This window comes from Ranitomeya imitator, chromosome 9 (genome assembly GCF_032444005.1).
Source record: "Ranitomeya imitator isolate aRanImi1 chromosome 9, aRanImi1.pri, whole genome shotgun sequence".
Classification (NCBI taxonomy): Eukaryota; Metazoa; Chordata; class Amphibia; order Anura; family Dendrobatidae; genus Ranitomeya; species Ranitomeya imitator.
In genome coordinates this window covers 8,108,248-8,126,487 of record NC_091290.1, presented here as the reverse complement: position 1 = coordinate 8,126,487, position 18,240 = coordinate 8,108,248, and the positions used below count along the sequence as shown (strand labels likewise).

Genomic DNA, 18,240 nt, shown 5'->3' with positions numbered 1-18,240 from the left:
TGGACCAAAACCTAAACAGAAAGCAGAATGATCAGAAAAAAACACCAAGAAGGAAGATGTGGCCGCTCCTTACATTATCTCCCTTGCTCCAGATCACTGTAGGCGCCGGATCTCCGGTGATGGGAACGTCGAGACGCAGCTTGTTCCCAGCGACCACGATGATGGTGTCAGCATTACCGGACATACAATCCAACTTAATCTTCGGAGGTTCTGATGAGGATGAATGATTTAGATGAGATCCGAGAACACTGACATCAGTCACATACACGGCCATGACGGAAAAGTGAGGAAATACCCCATGAGGGTACTTGGGCAGATCACAGCGGAGCATGATGGACCTGGCGCCCCATGCATGAAGTTAGACGCTTACTTTAGGTCATTAATAGATGCTCAATACTGATCAAGACCAAAAGGAAATCGTCTACTATTATTCCACCATTTTGCACTAGCATTTTGTACTTTTTTTTTTTTTTTTAAACAAAATCATGGTGCAGTGAGAACAGAAAACGCACGCCATCGAATCCTTAACATGCCCGACGTCAAGCAAAAATACTCAGCTCTTTAACAGTCGACAGATATGTCCAGTGCAAATGTCGCACTGACACTGAAAACGCCCCCTATAGTTGTCAAAAGGAACCGCACCGAGGGATATTTTCATAACTCACATTCTCTTTCTCTAACAATAAATACACATAAAAGACACAAGCCTGATATTCTCTATGATGTTACCGGTGACTAAAACGTTGCATAGTAAGGACCACGATATCAGCAGGACACAGACCTGACATCACATACACAGAAAAACGTACCTTGTCTGGGAACAAAGTCAATTTTAATCTCTGTGGAAAGAGAAAAGAAAAGAAGAGATGATTATGTAAATATAATACCAGGCTGAGTGATATGGCGGCATAATTTAGACCCACCAGTTCTATGCACCCGGCTATGACGTTCTCAGATGTGTCCGCTCTGGGTTTTGTTACGGAAATGATGAGGATTCACTATTTATCCTTTGCAGTATACAGTGCCTACAAGTAGCATTCAACCCCCTGCAGATTTAGCAAGTTTACACATTTGGAATTAACTTGGCATTGTGACATTTGGACTGTAGATCAGCCTGGAAGTGTGAAATGCACTGCAGCAAAAAAGAATGTTATTTCTTTGTTTATTTTTGTTTTTGAATTGTGAAAAGTCTTTTCAGAGGGTCATTTATTATTCAACCCCTCAACCCACCAGAATTCTGTTTGGTTCCCCTAAAGTATTAAGAAGTAGTTCAGGAACAAAGAACAATGAGCTTCACATGTTTGGATTAATTATCTCTTTTTCCAGCCTTTTCTGACTATTTAAGACCCTCCCCAAACTTGTGAACAGCACTCATACATGGTCAACATGGGAAAGACAAAGGAGCATTCCAAGGCCAACAGAGACAAGATCGTGGAGGGTCACAAGGCTGGCAAGGGGTACAAAACCCTTTCCAAGGAGTTGGGCCTACCTGTCTCCACTGTTGGGAGCATCATCCGGAAGTGGAAGGCTTATGGAACTACTGTTAGCCTTCCACGGCCTGGACAGCCTTTGAAAGTTTCCTCCCGTGCCGAGGCCAGGCTTGTCCGAAGAGTCAAGGCTAACCCAAGGACAACAAGGAAGGAGCTCCAGGAAGATCTCATGGCAGTGGGGACATTGGTTTCAGTCAATACCATAAGTAACGTACTCCACCGCAATGGTCTCCATTCCAGACGAGCCCGTAAGGTACCTTTACTTTCAAAGCGTCATGTCAAGGCTCGTCTACAGTTTGCTCATGATCACTTGGAGGACTCTGAGACTGACTGGTTCAAGGTTCTCTGGTCTGATGAGACCAAGATCGAGATCTTTGGTGCCAACCACACACGTGATGTTTGGAGACTGGATGGCACTGCATACGACCCCAAGAATACCATCCCTACAGTCAAGCATGGTGGTGGCAGCATCATGCTGTGGGGCTGTTTCTCAGCCAAGGGGCCTGGCCATCTGGTTCGCATCCATGGGAAGATGGATAGCACGGCCTACCTGGAGATTTTGGCCAAGAACCTCCGCTCCTCCATCAAGGATCTTAAGATGGGTCGTCATTTCATCTTCCAACAAGACAACGACCCAAAGCACACAGCCAAGAAAACCAAGGCCTGGTTCAAGAGGCAAAAAATCAAGGTGTTGCAGTGGCCTAGTCAGTCTCCTGACCTTAACCCAATTGAAAATTTGTGGAAGGAGCTCAAGATTAAAGTCCACATGAGACACCCAAAGAACCTAGATAACTTGGAGAAGATCTGCATGGAGGAGTGGGCCAAGATAACTCCAGAGACCTGTGCCAGCCTGATCAGGTCTTATAAAAGACGATTATTAGCTGTAATTGCAAACAAAGGTTATTCCACAAAATATTAAACCTAGGGGTTGAATAATAATTGACCCACACTTTTATGTTTAAAATTTATAAAAATTTAACTGAGCAACAAAACTTTTTGGTTTGTAAGATTTATTCTTCTGTTAATAAATCCTGCTCTTGTTTGAAGTTTGAAGGCTCTAACTTATTTGCATCTTATTAAACCTGCTAAATCTGCAGGGGGTTGAATACTACTTGTAGGCACTGTATAAGTACAAGGGTTGGACTGCAGTCTAATCGAAAAACTGAAGAAAAGCCCTGCCACGCCGCTGGTCTTGGTGTCTATTGTCCACATTTAGCTAAGAACGGTCATATACAGACTCTGTCTATGTAGCCTATAACTAACTGTAATCACTTAGATAAACACAATTCCAAAAAAGTTGGGAACAAGAATGCACTGATCTGGAAATCTGTTATCTACATAATTTTATCACACAGAACCTAGAACAGATCAGGAGGTGAACCTCCCACAGGTTTCCATTTCATTTAAAAATAAAATTAACTCATTTAGAGATTGATGGCAGCAACAAATCTGAGAACAGATGTATCCGAGCCATGTCCACCATTGTGCAGTGTCCTCTTCTTACATCAGTCTATAAATGTCAGGGAGGTGTAGTGACAATCACAGGAGTTTTGGGAGAGGAACGTTGTCTCCTTCTTGATGTCGGATTCTCGCTGCTCCTCAGTTTGGAGACTTTGCCAGATTTTTTGTTTCAAAATGCGCTAAGTATTATCGCTTGGTGAAAGGTCCAGATTGCAGTCGGCCAGTGCATGATCACTAAACTCTTCTTCTGCGGAGTCTTGCTGTGTGATGGATGCATTATGAGGTTTACCACTGTCTTGGTGAAATATACAAGGTCTTCTATGAAATACACATTGTCTAGATAGAGTAGATGCTGTTCTCACATGTCTATATAACGCTCAGCATTGATGATGTGTCTCGTGTGCACTGCCTCTGCAATAGGTGCCAATGGCCCCCATACATCAGAGATATGAACTGTGCACTGACAACAAGCTGGGTGGTCCCTCTCCTCGAGAACAAGCTGGATGGTCCCTCTCCTCGAGAACAAGCTGGATGGTCCCTCTCCTCGAAAACAAGCTGGATGGTCCCTCTCCTCGATAAGGCTACGTTCACATTAGCGTTCCGCTAATGTGCGTCGCTGTTGCGTCGGCGACGCAGCGGCGACGCGCCCCTATGTTTAACATGGGGGACGCGTGCGTTTTTTTTGTTGCGTTTTCCGACACGTGCGTCGTTTCCGACGCTAGCGTCGGACGCAAGAAAATGCAACAAGTTGCATTTTTCGTGCGTCCGATTTTCGTCAAAAAACGACGCACGCGTCACAAAACGCAGCGTTTTTGCGTGCGTTTGCGCGCTTTTTTTGTGCATCGTGCGTTGCGTCGCCGACGCAGCGGCGCGCAACGCTAATGTGAACGTAGCCTAACAAGCTGGATGGTCCCTCTCCTCGATAACAAGCTGGATGGTCCCTCTCCTCGATAACAAGCTGGACGGTCCCTCTCCTCGATAACAAGCTGGACGGTCCCTCTCCTCGATAACAAGCTGGACGGTCCCTCTCCTCGATAACAAGCTGGACGGTCCCTCTCCTCGATAACAAGCTGGACGGTCCCTCTCCTCGATAACAAGCTGAACGGTCCCTCTCCTCGATAACAAGCTGGACGGTCCCTCTCCTCGATAACAAGCTGGACGGTCCCTCTCCTCGATAACAAGCTGGACGGTCCCTCTCCTCGATAACAAGCTGGACGGTCCCTCTCCTCGATAACAAGCTGGACGGTCCCTCTCCTCGATAACAAGCTGGACGGTCCCTCTCCTCGATAACAAGCTAGACGGTCCCTCTCCTCGATAACAAGCTGGATGGTCCCTCTCCTCGATAACAAGCTGGATGGTCCCTCTCCTCGATAACAAGCTGGACGGTCCCTCTCCTCGATAACAAGCTGGATGGTCCCTCTCCTCGATAACAAGCTGGACGGTCCCTCTCCTCGATAAGCTGGATGGTCCCTCTCCTCGATAACAAGCTGGATGGTCCCTCTCCTCGATAACAAGCTGGATGGTCCCTCTCCTCGATAACAAGCTGGATGGTCCCTCTCCTCAATAACAAGCTGGATGGTCTCTCTCCTCGATAACAAGCTGGATGGTCCCTCTCCTCAATAACAAGCTGGATGGTCTCTCTCCTCGATAACAAGCTGGATGGTCCCTCTCCTCAATAACAAGCTGGATGGTCTCTCTCCTCCATAACAAGCTGGATGGTCCCTCTTCTCGATAACAAGCTGGATGGTCCCTCTCCTTGATAAACTGGATGGCCTCTCTCATCGACAAAGAGCTGGATAGTCCCTCTCGCCCATAACAAACTGGATGGCCCCTTTATTCGATAACGATCTGGATGGTCCCTCTCCTCGATAATGAACTAAACTATCACTCTCCTCGATAACCAGCTGGATAGTACCTCTCCTCGATGATAAGCTGGATGGTCCCTCTCCTCGATAACCAGCTGGTGATTTTATTACTCTTATGTGTGTCCTTTTGTACCAATAAAATGATATACTTATTCATGTATTATGTGTACACATCCTTATTGCATCGATTCCTTCTCCCATGAATGTTACTGTACCGTCAATGCAGAGTGTAGCACTCGGTTTGGTATTATATTTGGTTATATATGCTCATGGCACTTTTGGTGCACCCCACTCCCTAAGATTGATGCTTATTCACTTGTATTTGTGGATTGCACAGCAACCTGTGATCACAGACAATGATTTCTAGAAGTGACTTGCACAACTGAATCGTGCCTGAATTTAACTGTTCCATGTGGACATAAATTTCTCTAGAATCCCTGAATGTCTTCATGATCTCATGTACCATAGAGGGGGGATATTTAAAGTTTTGCAATTTTACAGGAGCATTTTTCTGAAATTCTTCTACAATTTTCACACACAAGTTGTTCACAGATCAGTAACCTCCGACCATCTTTGCTTCTGAGAGACTCTGCCTTTCTAACATGCTCTTTTTATACACAGTCTGTGACTTAGTTGAAAATTGTCCCTCCGGCTGTTTTTCATTGGTACAACTTACTTTTTCAGCTTTTACGTCGCTCCATCAATTTCAAAATAAGTTTTTTTTATTTCTATGTTCTGCTGTGAATAAAATAATGTGATGATATTTCCAAATTATTACATTCTTCTTTTCTTTATATTTTACACAATGGCCCAACTTGTTGAGAATTGGGGTTGTACTGTGTAATGAACATTTATCAACATAGGATCAGAATAAAAGTGGAATAGTTGCCTGTATGGTATATACAGTTGTGATGGAAATGTAACTCACCCATAAAGTGCAATTTTGCAGAAAGATTAAAGGCAAATCCATTGGGAATGAAAGAATAGTCTCCTTCATCGGATGATACCACATCATCGATCGTCAGCTTGTGAACTCTGCAGAAATAAAATGTTTCGTCAAAACTCCTCCATGGTCCTGTTTTGCATGCTATTTTGGTCTCCAGACTTTGCATGTTTGTTTAGAAAAAAGTGTGCATTTAAATTTTGCACTTACTGCAGGTTAGATGCAGCAATTCAGCTAGTAAAAGATTATTTACAGCTTTTATTTTTAATTAATAATCTGCATTGAGAATTTCTGCATTGTGTGGTTGGGATTTGTAAAGCCTCCATCCATTTACTCGCTCCTGTAATCATCTGTGGATTTCTACAGATAAGATCTGCAGCATTTGCACCATGATGTTACAATCTTACTACTATCTTTTACTACCAAGTCCACTTGGTTTGGAAATGTTCCCGACTTTGATCTGCAGATTTGCTCAGGAAAAAATCCGAGGTGAATTAGATACGCAAGTAAAAGGATGGAGACTTTACAAATCTCACATGATGGCAACTTTTTACGTGCAGAAATTGACTTCTGAATTCCAGTATGGTAACTTCAGCATAGATTTGTTTTTAAGATTTTCCGTTATTAACTAAACTGGGGTAGAAAGACAAACTCTGCAAGTAATGTAGTGCAAAAGGTGCGGATTTTATACCAACTTTTTTTTCAGCTGCCGCCTGATAAATCTGCACATTTATGGATTTTGTGGATTTTTTTGCCTATTGATAAATCTGCAACAAATCGACACTAAGCGCTATGAAATCTGAGTTATAATTCTGCAAGAAGCTGCCGCTGACAAGACGTTCGCGAGGTCACATTTTACCGCTCACCTTCCAATGTGGGTGATTTTGATCCTCTCGTTGGGAATCACTTCCTTTCCATTCTTCACCCATATTCCGGTGACCGTCTCATCTGATACCTCACACTTGAATACGGCCTGGTCCTTGGCCTTCACCGTTAGATCAGCGACACCTTGCAGAATTTCCAATTGCTTTTCTGGAGAGAGGAATGGATATAGTAAAAAGTGGTTAAAAGGAAATTCCTCAACATAAAAAGTGAGAAATACGTGATAGTAATCCGCCAGTAAAACCCTTTTATCGCACCTGTAGCGTTTGTAAATTTATTTTTTAGATACATAGCTCCACAACCTCTTAACGTATACATTTCATGCAGCCTCCACCAGAGGGCGCTACCTGCATACAGCCTTATTACAGCCCTTTAAACCCTGTGGACAATTTTTATTTTTGTGCTTTTGTTTTTCCCTTTTCTTCTTCCAAGATTCATAACCAGGGGTGTAAGTACAATAGGGAAATCAATTGCACCCGGGCCCTGGAGCCTGGAGGGGCCCTGGAGCCTGGGGGGGGCCCAAAAGTCCCTTTTGACTATAAGACGACCAATACTTGCAATAATTGAGGCCCCGTTGGAGTTTTTACATTGGAGCCCATGAGTTTCAAATTACGCCACTGGCCATAACTTTTTATTTTTTCGTCCTCACAGCCATACGAGGACTTGGGTTTTTTTTCTTGCAGTTGTAGTTTGCAATGACAATATAATGTACTGGAAAACTGGGGGAAAAAAAGTGCGGTGAAATGGTGAAACAAATGCAATTTTGCCATTAAAAAAAAATTGGAAATTAGTTAAAAAAAATAAGTTTGTGCTGCTGTTTCCTGACACCCGGAACTTTTTTATTCTTTGGTTAATAGATCTGCGTGACGCGAGCCGTCGCTCTCATTGATGACATTTTGGGGAACTTACTTGATCGCTTTCTATTGCACATTTCTGGGGAGGAAGGATGACCAAAAAAAAAGCAATTCTAACCTTTCCTTTTTTTCTGATTTTTAATGGCATTTACTGAACGGGTTAAATTATTTTATATTTTGATAGATTGGAATTTCATGGACACGATGATAATATAAAGCTTTTATTTTTTTATGTCTTTATTCTTAAAGGAGGGAAAAGAGGAGGGTTCACGCCTTTATATTTCTTTATTCTTTTAATATTTTTCACATTTTAACTTTTTTAAAAATTTTATTTTCAACATATTTTAGTATATAAATCTAAAATCATTGTCTCCAGGAGTATGTCAGCAATGGGGGCCTTAAATTGTGTGTTTGAAGGGGTTGCCTGGAGATGGAAAAAAGCTCTTTTAACCCATTCCCCTGAACACAGGTGATAATATGTACAATGCAGTCCGGTCTCTTTCACCTAAATGACCATGAAAGGGCCCAAATGAGACCCTTTAGCCCTGTGTGACCAGTGATGCACTGACACACGTGGGAGGCAGTGACGGCTTCCTTTAGTACAGCTATAGCAATGCATCACTTCTTTCTGAAAACATGAAAAACCCATCCCTTTAAATACAGAATATCAGTCTACGGCCAGCTCCTGAGCTCCCTCTAGTGGTGGCTGCAGGCCATGTGGTCATAATATATCGATGCTGCTTGGAGCCACAATCTTGAGATTTCTCACGGTCACCAATGTACTTGCCTTGTACCATCAGCTCCGCCACCGACTCTCCTCCGTTGGTCTTCACGGTGTAATTACCGCTGTCTTCCACGGTCGTCTCGTTAATGATGAGAAAATGCTTCTTCCCATCCTTCTTGAAGCGATACTTAAAGGTTTCCTCTCTGGTCAGTTCTACTCCATCCTTCTCCCTATAGGAAATAAGAAGAAGCCATAAAACAAGAGCATCTCATTCATGGGACACCCTACAAGTCACGGAGCTCCAGGGGCCCCACTGGGTGCCATTTATAACACTGGGGTCTTAATCTGAAACATCTGCTGTAACATTTGATATACTGCATATAAACCATGTAACATCCTATGTGGATTTCATAAATGGCATCCCCCTGCTTCCATTAGCCAGGCATTTGTCCGTGTGATACCTTTTCTGTTATTTTTGCAAAACTTTACATTTATTATGGCAGGTGGCAATTAAAACTAAGGGCTTTGACAAAACAGAACAAATGATACAAATTCTATACCTCAATGGCAGCCACAAATCTAAAAAAAAGTGCACAAAAAATACAAAAGTATGTAAATAATTTAAAAAATACTATAAAAAATATATTTAAAAAAAATGTTGCAGAAGCATTGCTTTCCTACATATGGCGCTCTTGTCACAGAAAAACTATATATGTAAATATGATTTTATATATATATAGATAGATAGATAGATAGATAGATAGATAGATAGATAGATAGATAGATAGATAGATAGACAGATAGATAGATATAGATATAGTGGGACAGCCGGCGCTCAGCGACAGCTGAAAAAATACTTTTTAGATTTATTAATTCAGCCTGTAACTAATATTCTTACTATCACATCCTCCGTTTTTATCCATGATCTGTGCATTATTCTGATATTCTGACACCAGGCGGGTGTGATCTTTGCTCTAGTGAACATAAAAAAAATACAAAAAAGGGCTAAAAAAATGATCATGTAGCAAATTAGTTTGCACGTGACTGTCTTTACAGAAAGGATATTGCAACATTAGAGCAAAGATAAGTGAAAAGGTAGAAACTAAAAATCCTCAATATAAGAAAAACAACAAAACACGTATTGTTTCTAGAAACAGCGCCACTCCTGTCCACAGGCTGTGTCCGGTAATGCAACTCAACACCTAAGTGAAAAATGCGCTGCTATAGCCGACACGACCCATGGACAAGAGTGGACAACATCGTTTTTTCTAATCTTACACCACCCCTTTAAGAATGTCAGTAACACGCTGCTGTTGGCGGATCTGTTTTTTTGTTACGCTGCCGCCTAGTTAGTTAATACCTGAATACACATTGTAAGTAGTAAATGTTCCTATGCTTATAATGTGTGATAATGGGCCTGGGCTGATCGGTGTCTTTACATAGTCCATAGTTCGGACGCCTGCTTGTCTATGGTTTCCAGGTAGTAATACAGTTGTCCGAATTTATCAAGTGGTTTTTCCAGAAATTCCCCCAAAAAATTGCAAACTGGGCAAAATTTTCCATTTTTGCACCATGCGCTCCTAAAGGTGAAAGGGAAACGTGGACGTCAGTTTTGCTTGTGGCTTCACGGCCATTATTTGTGCCTAATTTATTAAGGTGGTGCACATTATTTGATCATTTTGGCGCATCTTAAGACATTACACTTCTCTCTAGAAATGTTACTCCGAGTGGAGCAAGTTTTCAAGTTTTTGTACGACATTTAAAAATAAAAGTCTTAAGGCATAAATATGGGAGAATTCAAAATAAAAGTGATAGACGTGGTATAAAATGCTTTAACAGTCAATGCGGTATAAAGAAGAAAAGAGCCGGCACTCACTGATAGTCCGGAACAGGTACCTTTATTGAAGTGCGGTTAAAACATCTTCACGTGTGGATGACCCGTAGAAGCGCACACTAGGCGCGAAACGGCCGTCGTCATGCTTGCCGCTCTCCTTGTTTAGCACCCCCGGCCGTGAAGATGTTTTAACCGCACTTCAATAAAGGTACCTGTTCCAGACGATCAGTGAGTGCCGGCTCTTTTCTTCTTTATACCAGCATTGACTGTCAACTGCTTCTGCCAAGGCACCCGTGATCAGAAGTCTGAACCTCCATTGCAGGTGAGCAGTTCACACTGTGTTTGAGAGCGGTGGTGCCGTCCAGCTGTCTCTACATTTTGTGTAAAATGCTTTAACACTGGCGCATGTAATGCATCCTTTCCCCTGCGGAGGCGCTGTAGCAGGAGAGGACACTGCCCGCCTAGATCTGTAGAGGATTGCTTGGGATCTCGGCTGTTCCACACCCTGGGATTAGCTGATTTTCCACTGATCCCAAAGTGAAGAACCATCTTGACGTTTTACAGGTTTTTGTTGTGTTGAGTTACTGACGCTGTAAAATACAGAAAAGGGTCTCGACATTTCCAGAAAAAAACAGTTCAAAGTGGGAGAAGTATCTGATTTCAGGGTGGGTGACACAGACTGATGTCCGGAGGGCTCTCGGCAGCTCGCAGACCTCCAGACAAGGTGCCTTTCAGACGCATTTTGCTGACAAGGTTTCTCCCTTTACTCCTCCGAGCCTGCGCTAATGGAAGACGCTTTCTGGCAGCTGTGACCTGACATAATTAAGATGGCATCCCGATGTGTGCGGAGGAGCGGACGGGTCCCCGCGGCGAGGGGCTATTTAAAATGCTGAAACCTATACTCTGTTATAATTATCAGGGGCCGCAGGAACGGTGCAAAAGGGTTTGTTAAAATGCCAACACTTCCTGGGAGAGGTGTAAGACTTGCTCCCTGGCATGTCAGCGCTACTTCTACGTGTAAAAGCAAACTACCATGGTGGCCAAGCTCATAATTAAAAAGACAGGGTGTAAACAAATACCGAGGCCAAAGGTTCCTGTTGAAACGTGGCAGGGGGTCAAGAGGACAGAATCCCTGGCCCGGCCGGCTGCTGACATCATATCAGAGTATGCCATAAGGAAGCCATACCTTCTCCAAAATAGGATCCATCCCCAATGTACCATTCCCCCTATATCATAGCACTGCCCTATTACATGTCATTATATCCATAAAGAGAGCAAAGTCACTTTCTCCTGCAAGAACCCCTCGCGCTCTGCTGCTGCCGCCGTCATTCCCGTACTCTCTACCTCCTCTCAATATCTTTTCTTCCTTGTTTTTTCCAATAAACATTAATGATGATGCGGCAAGGCACAACAAAGCAGATGTGTCATTCTGTGGATACACCCGGCCCGTCCGTTCCCCCACTATGAAAGAAGAGCCGTTTCGTACAAGCAGCCGCCCGACCTGGAGGACTCGAGCCGTTCTTGGATTACAAGCATGGCTGCATCCTTTCTTATCAAATTCAGCCATATGACAAGGGTGCTGGAAATAAGACCCGGGTTGATGCACTGATGTCCTGGAGGCTGCTCTTTACAAGGGGTTCCCAACCGATATGGGTTAGGCTTCCTTTACACTTCCTAGGTTTTTTGCGGCCCGTTTTTGTGTGTCTTTTTTGTGGGTCGTATCACCGTAATTTTCAAGGTCTGCCACAATATCGGACCGCAAAAAACTTGCGGATCGCTGTTTTTCAGGTTCCCAATACTATAGCAAAAGTATTGGGGAAAAAAAAGGCGGTACGCAAAACCGGAAGTCACGGAGCATTGATTTACAATGGGGGCCGTGTCCGTAAGCCGTGAAATATATAGAGATTTTTTTCACGGCCGTAAATACGGCCTTACGGCGTACAGTGCTCTTACAAATTTTTGCGGCCCCATAGAAATGCATTGGGGCTGTAAAACGGGCCGAAAAAACATGGCAAGTGTAAAACCAGCCTTAAATGGGTAAAATTGCAAAGTGCTCATAAATACAAACAACGGACGTCTCATTGAAAATCCTGTGCTTGCAAACATTTGTTTTAAATCTATAAGGTACAGTTGTTGCTGTAAGTCACTTCTCTATCAGCAGTGACAGTTCTCCTACGCATGGAGCTCAGCACTTACAAGCTCTTTTCTATAAACCTTGCAAGCGCTGCTTTGAATCCTGAGTTCTCATGCGCTCCTCCGATTCTACAAAGGTAAAGCTGCCTCTGCTTGCAACATGGGAGTGTGCACGGTTCAGGCCAAGCTGTCCATCATCAGTGCACCGCCCCCGGCTGACAACAAGTTGGGAGGCTGGGGAGCGGTGCACTCCTCAAGAAAGAAGATTAGATAATGTCTTTCAGAAAATATAGAGGTCGATTTTGTCAGTATTTGGCTGCTAAACTGTTTGAAATGTCATGGTGAATTCATAGGTGCAGAAAATTTGTGCAGCTTATGGCATTTTTTGTCCTGGCCAGCTCTGCCAAAGGTGGGACGGAGCCAAGCCAGGAGGAGATGGGTGTAGCTGATAAACTAATCGTATTTCATGCCACAAAAGTACAGTAAATTACCACCGAAATGTCCTGCAGCCCCCGACCGGAAGCCGGGACATGCACTCACCTCTTCTCGAGTTTGGCTCATCCTAATTCAGAATGATGCGTAGAACACGGTGTTGGTGTATCGGGCCACAGACATACATATGTATCCTCATCACGTTATGGTCCACAGTCACTTACCACTTCACCTGCGCTCCTTCCTCTGACACCTCACATTCAAACTCCACTCTTTCTCCGACCATCACCGCTTGATCTTCCAGAGGACGCAGGATCAGCACCGGCGGCTCTGTACGAGAACACAGAACATTGCATCATTCAATCATATTCCTCCCCGTATGGGGTAAGGATCTCAGCAGAAGGAGATGAATGTGTTGATTTTGTGTGGAAAGTGACCTGTGCACTCGTGATTACATTGCACTGTGAAAACCATACAATTTGCTAAAATCCTTAGGAAGAAGAACCTATTTCCAAAAAACGGGGCAGGTTTAGACCACAAAATGCATATGATTAGGTGGAGCGACGCATTATCCTGTAGGAATATAATAGAAGGGGCTGCATGTAACACAACGTACAAACAAAAAAGTCTTAAGGTACCGTCACACTTAGCGACGCTGCAGCGATACCGACAACGATCCGGATCGCTGCAGCGTCGCTGTTTGGTCGCTGGAGAGCTGTCACACAGACAGCTCTCCAGCGACCAACGATCCCGAGGTCCCCGGTAACCAGGGTAAACATCGGGTAACTAAGCGCAGGGCCGCGCTTAGTAACCCGATGTTTACCCTGGTTACCAGCGTAAAAAAACAAACAGTACATACTTACATTCAGCTGTCTGTCCCTTGCCGTCTGGTTCCTGCACTGACTGCTGGCCGTAAAGTGAAAGTGAAAGCACAGCACAGCGGTGAGTCACACAGCGGTGACTCACCGCTGTGGCTGTGCTCTGCTTTCACTTTACGGCCAGCAGTCAGTGCAGGAACCAGACGGCAAGGGATCCAGCGATGTCTCCAGGGAGTCCAGCGACGAAATAAAGTTCTGGACTTTGTTCAGCGACCAACGATCTCCCAGCAGGGGCCTGATCGTTGGTCGCTGTCACACATAACGATTTCATTAACGATATCGTTGCTACGTCACAAATAGCAACGATATCGTTAACAATATTGTTATGTGTGAAGGTACCTTACCTTTAATGCAATGTGGACACGTCTGACACCTTCCATCTCCTGCAACAAATGATCACAAGTGACCGTGTCGGTAGCAAAGCAAAGTCTCGCATCTTTGCTAAATATCTCTTAATCTTTTTGCTGTTTTTAACCTATTTTTAGGAACCTGTTACTTTGTGTCGTGGCAAAATAGCTCCTGCTGCTACATGGAAACCATCAGCATGGTGATATTGATGGATAGGAGACGCTGGTATGCACAATATTGCTCTGAATGTCTTTGGAAACACAACCCCCGGATCATTACTACGGATGACGTTGATCACCCCGGGGCTGGCGGACTTCATGTGACATACAAACCTCTGACGAAGAGCTCGGTGAAGCACTTCTCCTCCCCTATCACACACGTGTACGCCGCGTCATCTGACAGCGAACAGTTGTTAATGGTCAAAATCCTTTTATTCCCGATGCTCTCAAAGATGTATCTGAGAAACAAAAATGAGACTGTGAACATCACGGAGGGCTGACAGGTTAGGTCTATGCACTTCCTGGCTGCTGCTGCCGCGTGCCTTCACATATCGGGGCCGTGACACTAAAGCAGATGCACAAAATTTTAAAAAAAAAGTATTTTTTTCAAGAAATGGCGCCTCTATGGGCTATACTTGGTATTGCAGCTCGTCCGTATGAGCTGCAGAACTGCACATTGCCCAGTTTATCGTGGTAGGGGGTGGGGGTTGAATGGTTAAAAAACTAAATAAAAGAAGTACCCCACCAGTCTTTACTTCCTACTACAGCAATAATGGCCTCACACAGGGTCATGTGACCAGTGAGGCCAATCACAGGCTGAGGTGGGTGACCACTGCAGCCAGCGATTGGCTATGAAGTCATTTCTTGTGTGCAGAGAGGGAATAGGAAGCAGAGACCGGCAGGGGACCGGTCAAATAGAGAGCCAGGGGAATCATAAGGCAAGTATCACTTCTTTTTTGTAAAACGATTGTCAAGATAGAGAATCCCTTTAATTGCACAGTGAAATAGACAATACTCATGGCTCCTCAGGCATCAGGGCTGCTCCTTTTACACCCCCAAGGCATCATGGTATAAAAAAGGGGAAAATGGAGCAGTTGAAGGCGGGCGGTCGGGGTATAGATTAGCATTGGGGCTCTGGGCTAATCAATAATATGGCTGGGCATGTGGCTGTGTGCTGGTTGCCAATGGGAAGCGCCAGCTAGCCACCTTGCCCATGTATATACGGGTGTGACCATGACTATAGACGAGTCGGTCGCAGGGATTTTCAGCTTCTCTCTCCTCCGCCTCAGACGGGTTTACGTGAAGCACTTCGGCAGATAATTAGGGACGGCACGGGTATGTAGCGCTGGGTAAAATTAAAGTGGTGACAAGTAGGGATGAAGAAGCGGCTGACGTCTCCAGACTGAGGACGATCACACATCCTCCTCTTCACACCGTTCCCGTTAACCTTGAGAAAGGACCGAGATTCCTTATTTTGGACTAATTTGTCTTACATAAAAGGAGGATGTCATAAAGAAAAAGGAGCATATGCTTGGCTTTAATAGCGCCATGCTGCGGTTCCCCTGCACGATGGATGACCGGCCACAACTGCAAGGAAAGACTGCGCAGCAGTTAATTCTCAGGATCCGTGCAGGCTCCTGAACTTAAAGCATGTCATTTTGATGGCATACCGCTACAAAGGTGCAGTTTTTGCTACAGCAGCTCCTATTGAAGTGAATGTAATCTGAGCTGCAGTACCAAGAGTGGCCACAGCACGGTGTGGAGCTGTGCCGTTCCACGGTGGGGCAGCTGCAAGTGACAGCAAACCGTACACACATATGGGGGCAAATGAGCGCATGCACTTGCAGAAAATATTTTTGCACACACGTGCGCTCACACATCCCAATATATGGACATGAGATAGAACAGGACGTGAATCAGTAAAGAATAGAGGCAGGTGCTGTGCTAGGATCCTGCAGATTTAGCCCTCGCTGACTTGATAGGATCTCACGATACAGACGTCTGACACACGGACATCTCGAGACTATGTCGGAGAACTTACTTGCTGAAGGATCAGTAACCGATTCAGATTAATCCATCAAGGCGCAAAGGAAGACGGCCAATAATAGAGGGAAGAAGGAGAGAAGACGATAAGTGGGTTAAGAATTCTAGGACTGGTCATCTCATACGTCCCGTCACTTATTACACACAGATGAGATTATAGCTATATAACAGGAAAGAAATATATCTTGGTACCGTGCTAGCCAGTAGATATTTAGCTATATAACAGACAGATATTGTCTCCCCTATTCTTGATTTTTGGTGCGAAGAGGGCTTGTACTACTCGGCTCGTCTCCCCATAATCAGGTCCTATTCTTGATTTTCGGTGGGAAGTGGGCTTGTACTACTCGGCTCGTCTCCCCATAATCAGGTCCTATTATTGATTTTCGGTGGGAAGTGGGCTTGTACCACTGGGCTCGTCTCCCCATAATCAGGTCCTATTATTGATTTTCGGTGGGAAGAAGGCTTGTACTACTCGGCTCGTCTCCCCATAATCAGGTCCTATTCTTGATTTTCGGTGGGAAGTGGGCTTGTACTACTCGGCTCGTCTCCCCATAATCAGGTCCTATTCTTGATTTTCGGTGGGAAGTGGGCTTGTACCACTGGGCTCGTCTCCCCATAATCAGGTCCTATTATTGATTTTCGGTGGGAAGAGGGCTTGTACTACTCGGCCCGTCTCCCCATAATCAGGTCCTATTCTTGATTTTCGGTGGGAAGTGGGCTTGTACTACTCGGCCCGTCTCCCCATAATCAGGTCCTATTCATGATTTTCGGTTGGAAGAGGGCTTGTACTACTCGGCCCGTCTCCCCATAATCAGGTCCTATTCTTGATTTTCGGTGGGAAGTGGGCTTGTACTACTCGGCCCGTCTCCCCATAATCAGGTCCTATTCTTGATTTTCGGTGGGAAGAGGGCTTGTACTACTCGGCCCGTCTCCCCATAATCAGGTCCTATTCATGGGACCATCTCACCTTCCAGTAACGCGGAGCTCCTGACCGTTCTTCAGCCATTTCACCTCTGCGTCAGGATTTGCCACTTCTACGACCAGCTTCATCTTCTGGCCCTTGTCCACTTGGTATGCGGGATCCAGCTTCTTCAGGAAAGCTAAAAACATGGAGTGAAAAACAATTGTTGGTGACAACTAAAGAATATCACAACCCAAAACGGCAAGAATTTGTGAGCAGCCCGAGCGGCATCTGTCAACGTCAGCAGGAGCAAGTCTTCACTGACTGTTCCCGTTTCAGCAGGAGGATCGGCCGATGATCTCCTGTTGACGGATCCTTCTCGATTCTCTATCAACGGCCGATTTCGTTTGTTGAGTGTTAATGTGGCGGATCCTCTGCCTGGAGGCATCTTACCTTCTTCTATTGAAATAAACATGCACACCTGAGCCGGGCATGCATGTTTACAGAGGAGTCAGGAAAAATAGCTGTCGGTGAAACAAGTCTTCCACCTACTGCCATCACGTGTGAAGCCATAGATATCAGATTTTCAGTAAAGCTTTACAATCTGACAGGAATCATTTGCAAATTGGGAACAGAAAATCTGATCACTGGAAATGGATTTTTGTTGGAGTGATGTCACCGTGATCATGGAGGAAGTGATGTCATGCTCTGGTCATGTCTGCTTCTACCAGCAGGCACCTCTGTATTCACCCTGCGGGGGGCGCTGGTGATGGATGGGGTGTCAGGGCCTGTATCTCTGGGTAGCGCAGACATTGTCCAGAGTGAGATACTAGTGTGGCTGGTACTTGTGGTACTGCCAGTTAGGCAGAAATGATGTGTGCTGTCCAGGAGTTCAGCATAAGTGATTAATGGGGCAGAACCACATCTTACTTAAACTCCCACTATACCACTAGGAGTTGCTAGAAGTTCTGAGTAGTTCACCTCTGACATCTCTCCTTCTGATCTGTTCCTGATTCTCACGTGGCTTGATCATGACTTTGATTTGCTGTCCCACCAGGCTTTGACTCCGGCGTTCTAACTTTTTTGTTTGTTTTTTCATATGATTTGGTCCCGTGTTTGCCTTTCCCGTTAGTGACCTCAATAGTTGACTGTCTTTGCCTAGTTTCACTCCTATAGCCAGCAGCTACTCCGTGGACACAACCCAGGGGGCCCTGTTCTAGATCCAGATCCCTGTATAGGGGTATAAAAGTAAAGGCCGCAGGTCCCTCTGGGAGCTGCTAGAAACAGCAGCTAGGACCACGTCTGTCTAACGTCGTCTTTTTGAGCCATTGGTACCAGACAGACAACTCTTGGATTCCAAAACAATGGTGCTTACTAAGAAAGTCATGAGGCCCCATTGTACTCGAGACGTTTCCTAGAAGTGGGAGAGTTATTGGGATCATTACTGTCGTTC

The 18,240-nt window shown here is 44.8% G+C and overlaps 1 protein-coding gene across 1 annotated transcript in view; it reads right to left on the bottom strand.

Annotated features, from left to right (window-relative positions):
* The window catches only part of MYBPC3 (myosin binding protein C3), an 80,365-nt gene that overhangs the window by 22,856 nt on the left and 39,269 nt on the right, over window positions 1-18,240 (bottom strand). Inside the window, exons 12-20 of the mRNA XM_069739982.1 lie at window positions 16,854-16,986; window positions 15,885-15,887; window positions 14,177-14,301; window positions 12,843-12,948; window positions 8,283-8,449; window positions 6,626-6,791; window positions 5,745-5,851; window positions 810-839; window positions 74-210 (exon numbers count right to left, since the gene is read on the bottom strand). Coding sequence (XP_069596083.1) covers window positions 74-210; window positions 810-839; window positions 5,745-5,851; window positions 6,626-6,791; window positions 8,283-8,449; window positions 12,843-12,948; window positions 14,177-14,301; window positions 15,885-15,887; window positions 16,854-16,986 — 974 coding nt within the window. The remainder of the gene's footprint in view (window positions 1-73; window positions 211-809; window positions 840-5,744; window positions 5,852-6,625; window positions 6,792-8,282; window positions 8,450-12,842; window positions 12,949-14,176; window positions 14,302-15,884; window positions 15,888-16,853; window positions 16,987-18,240) is intronic.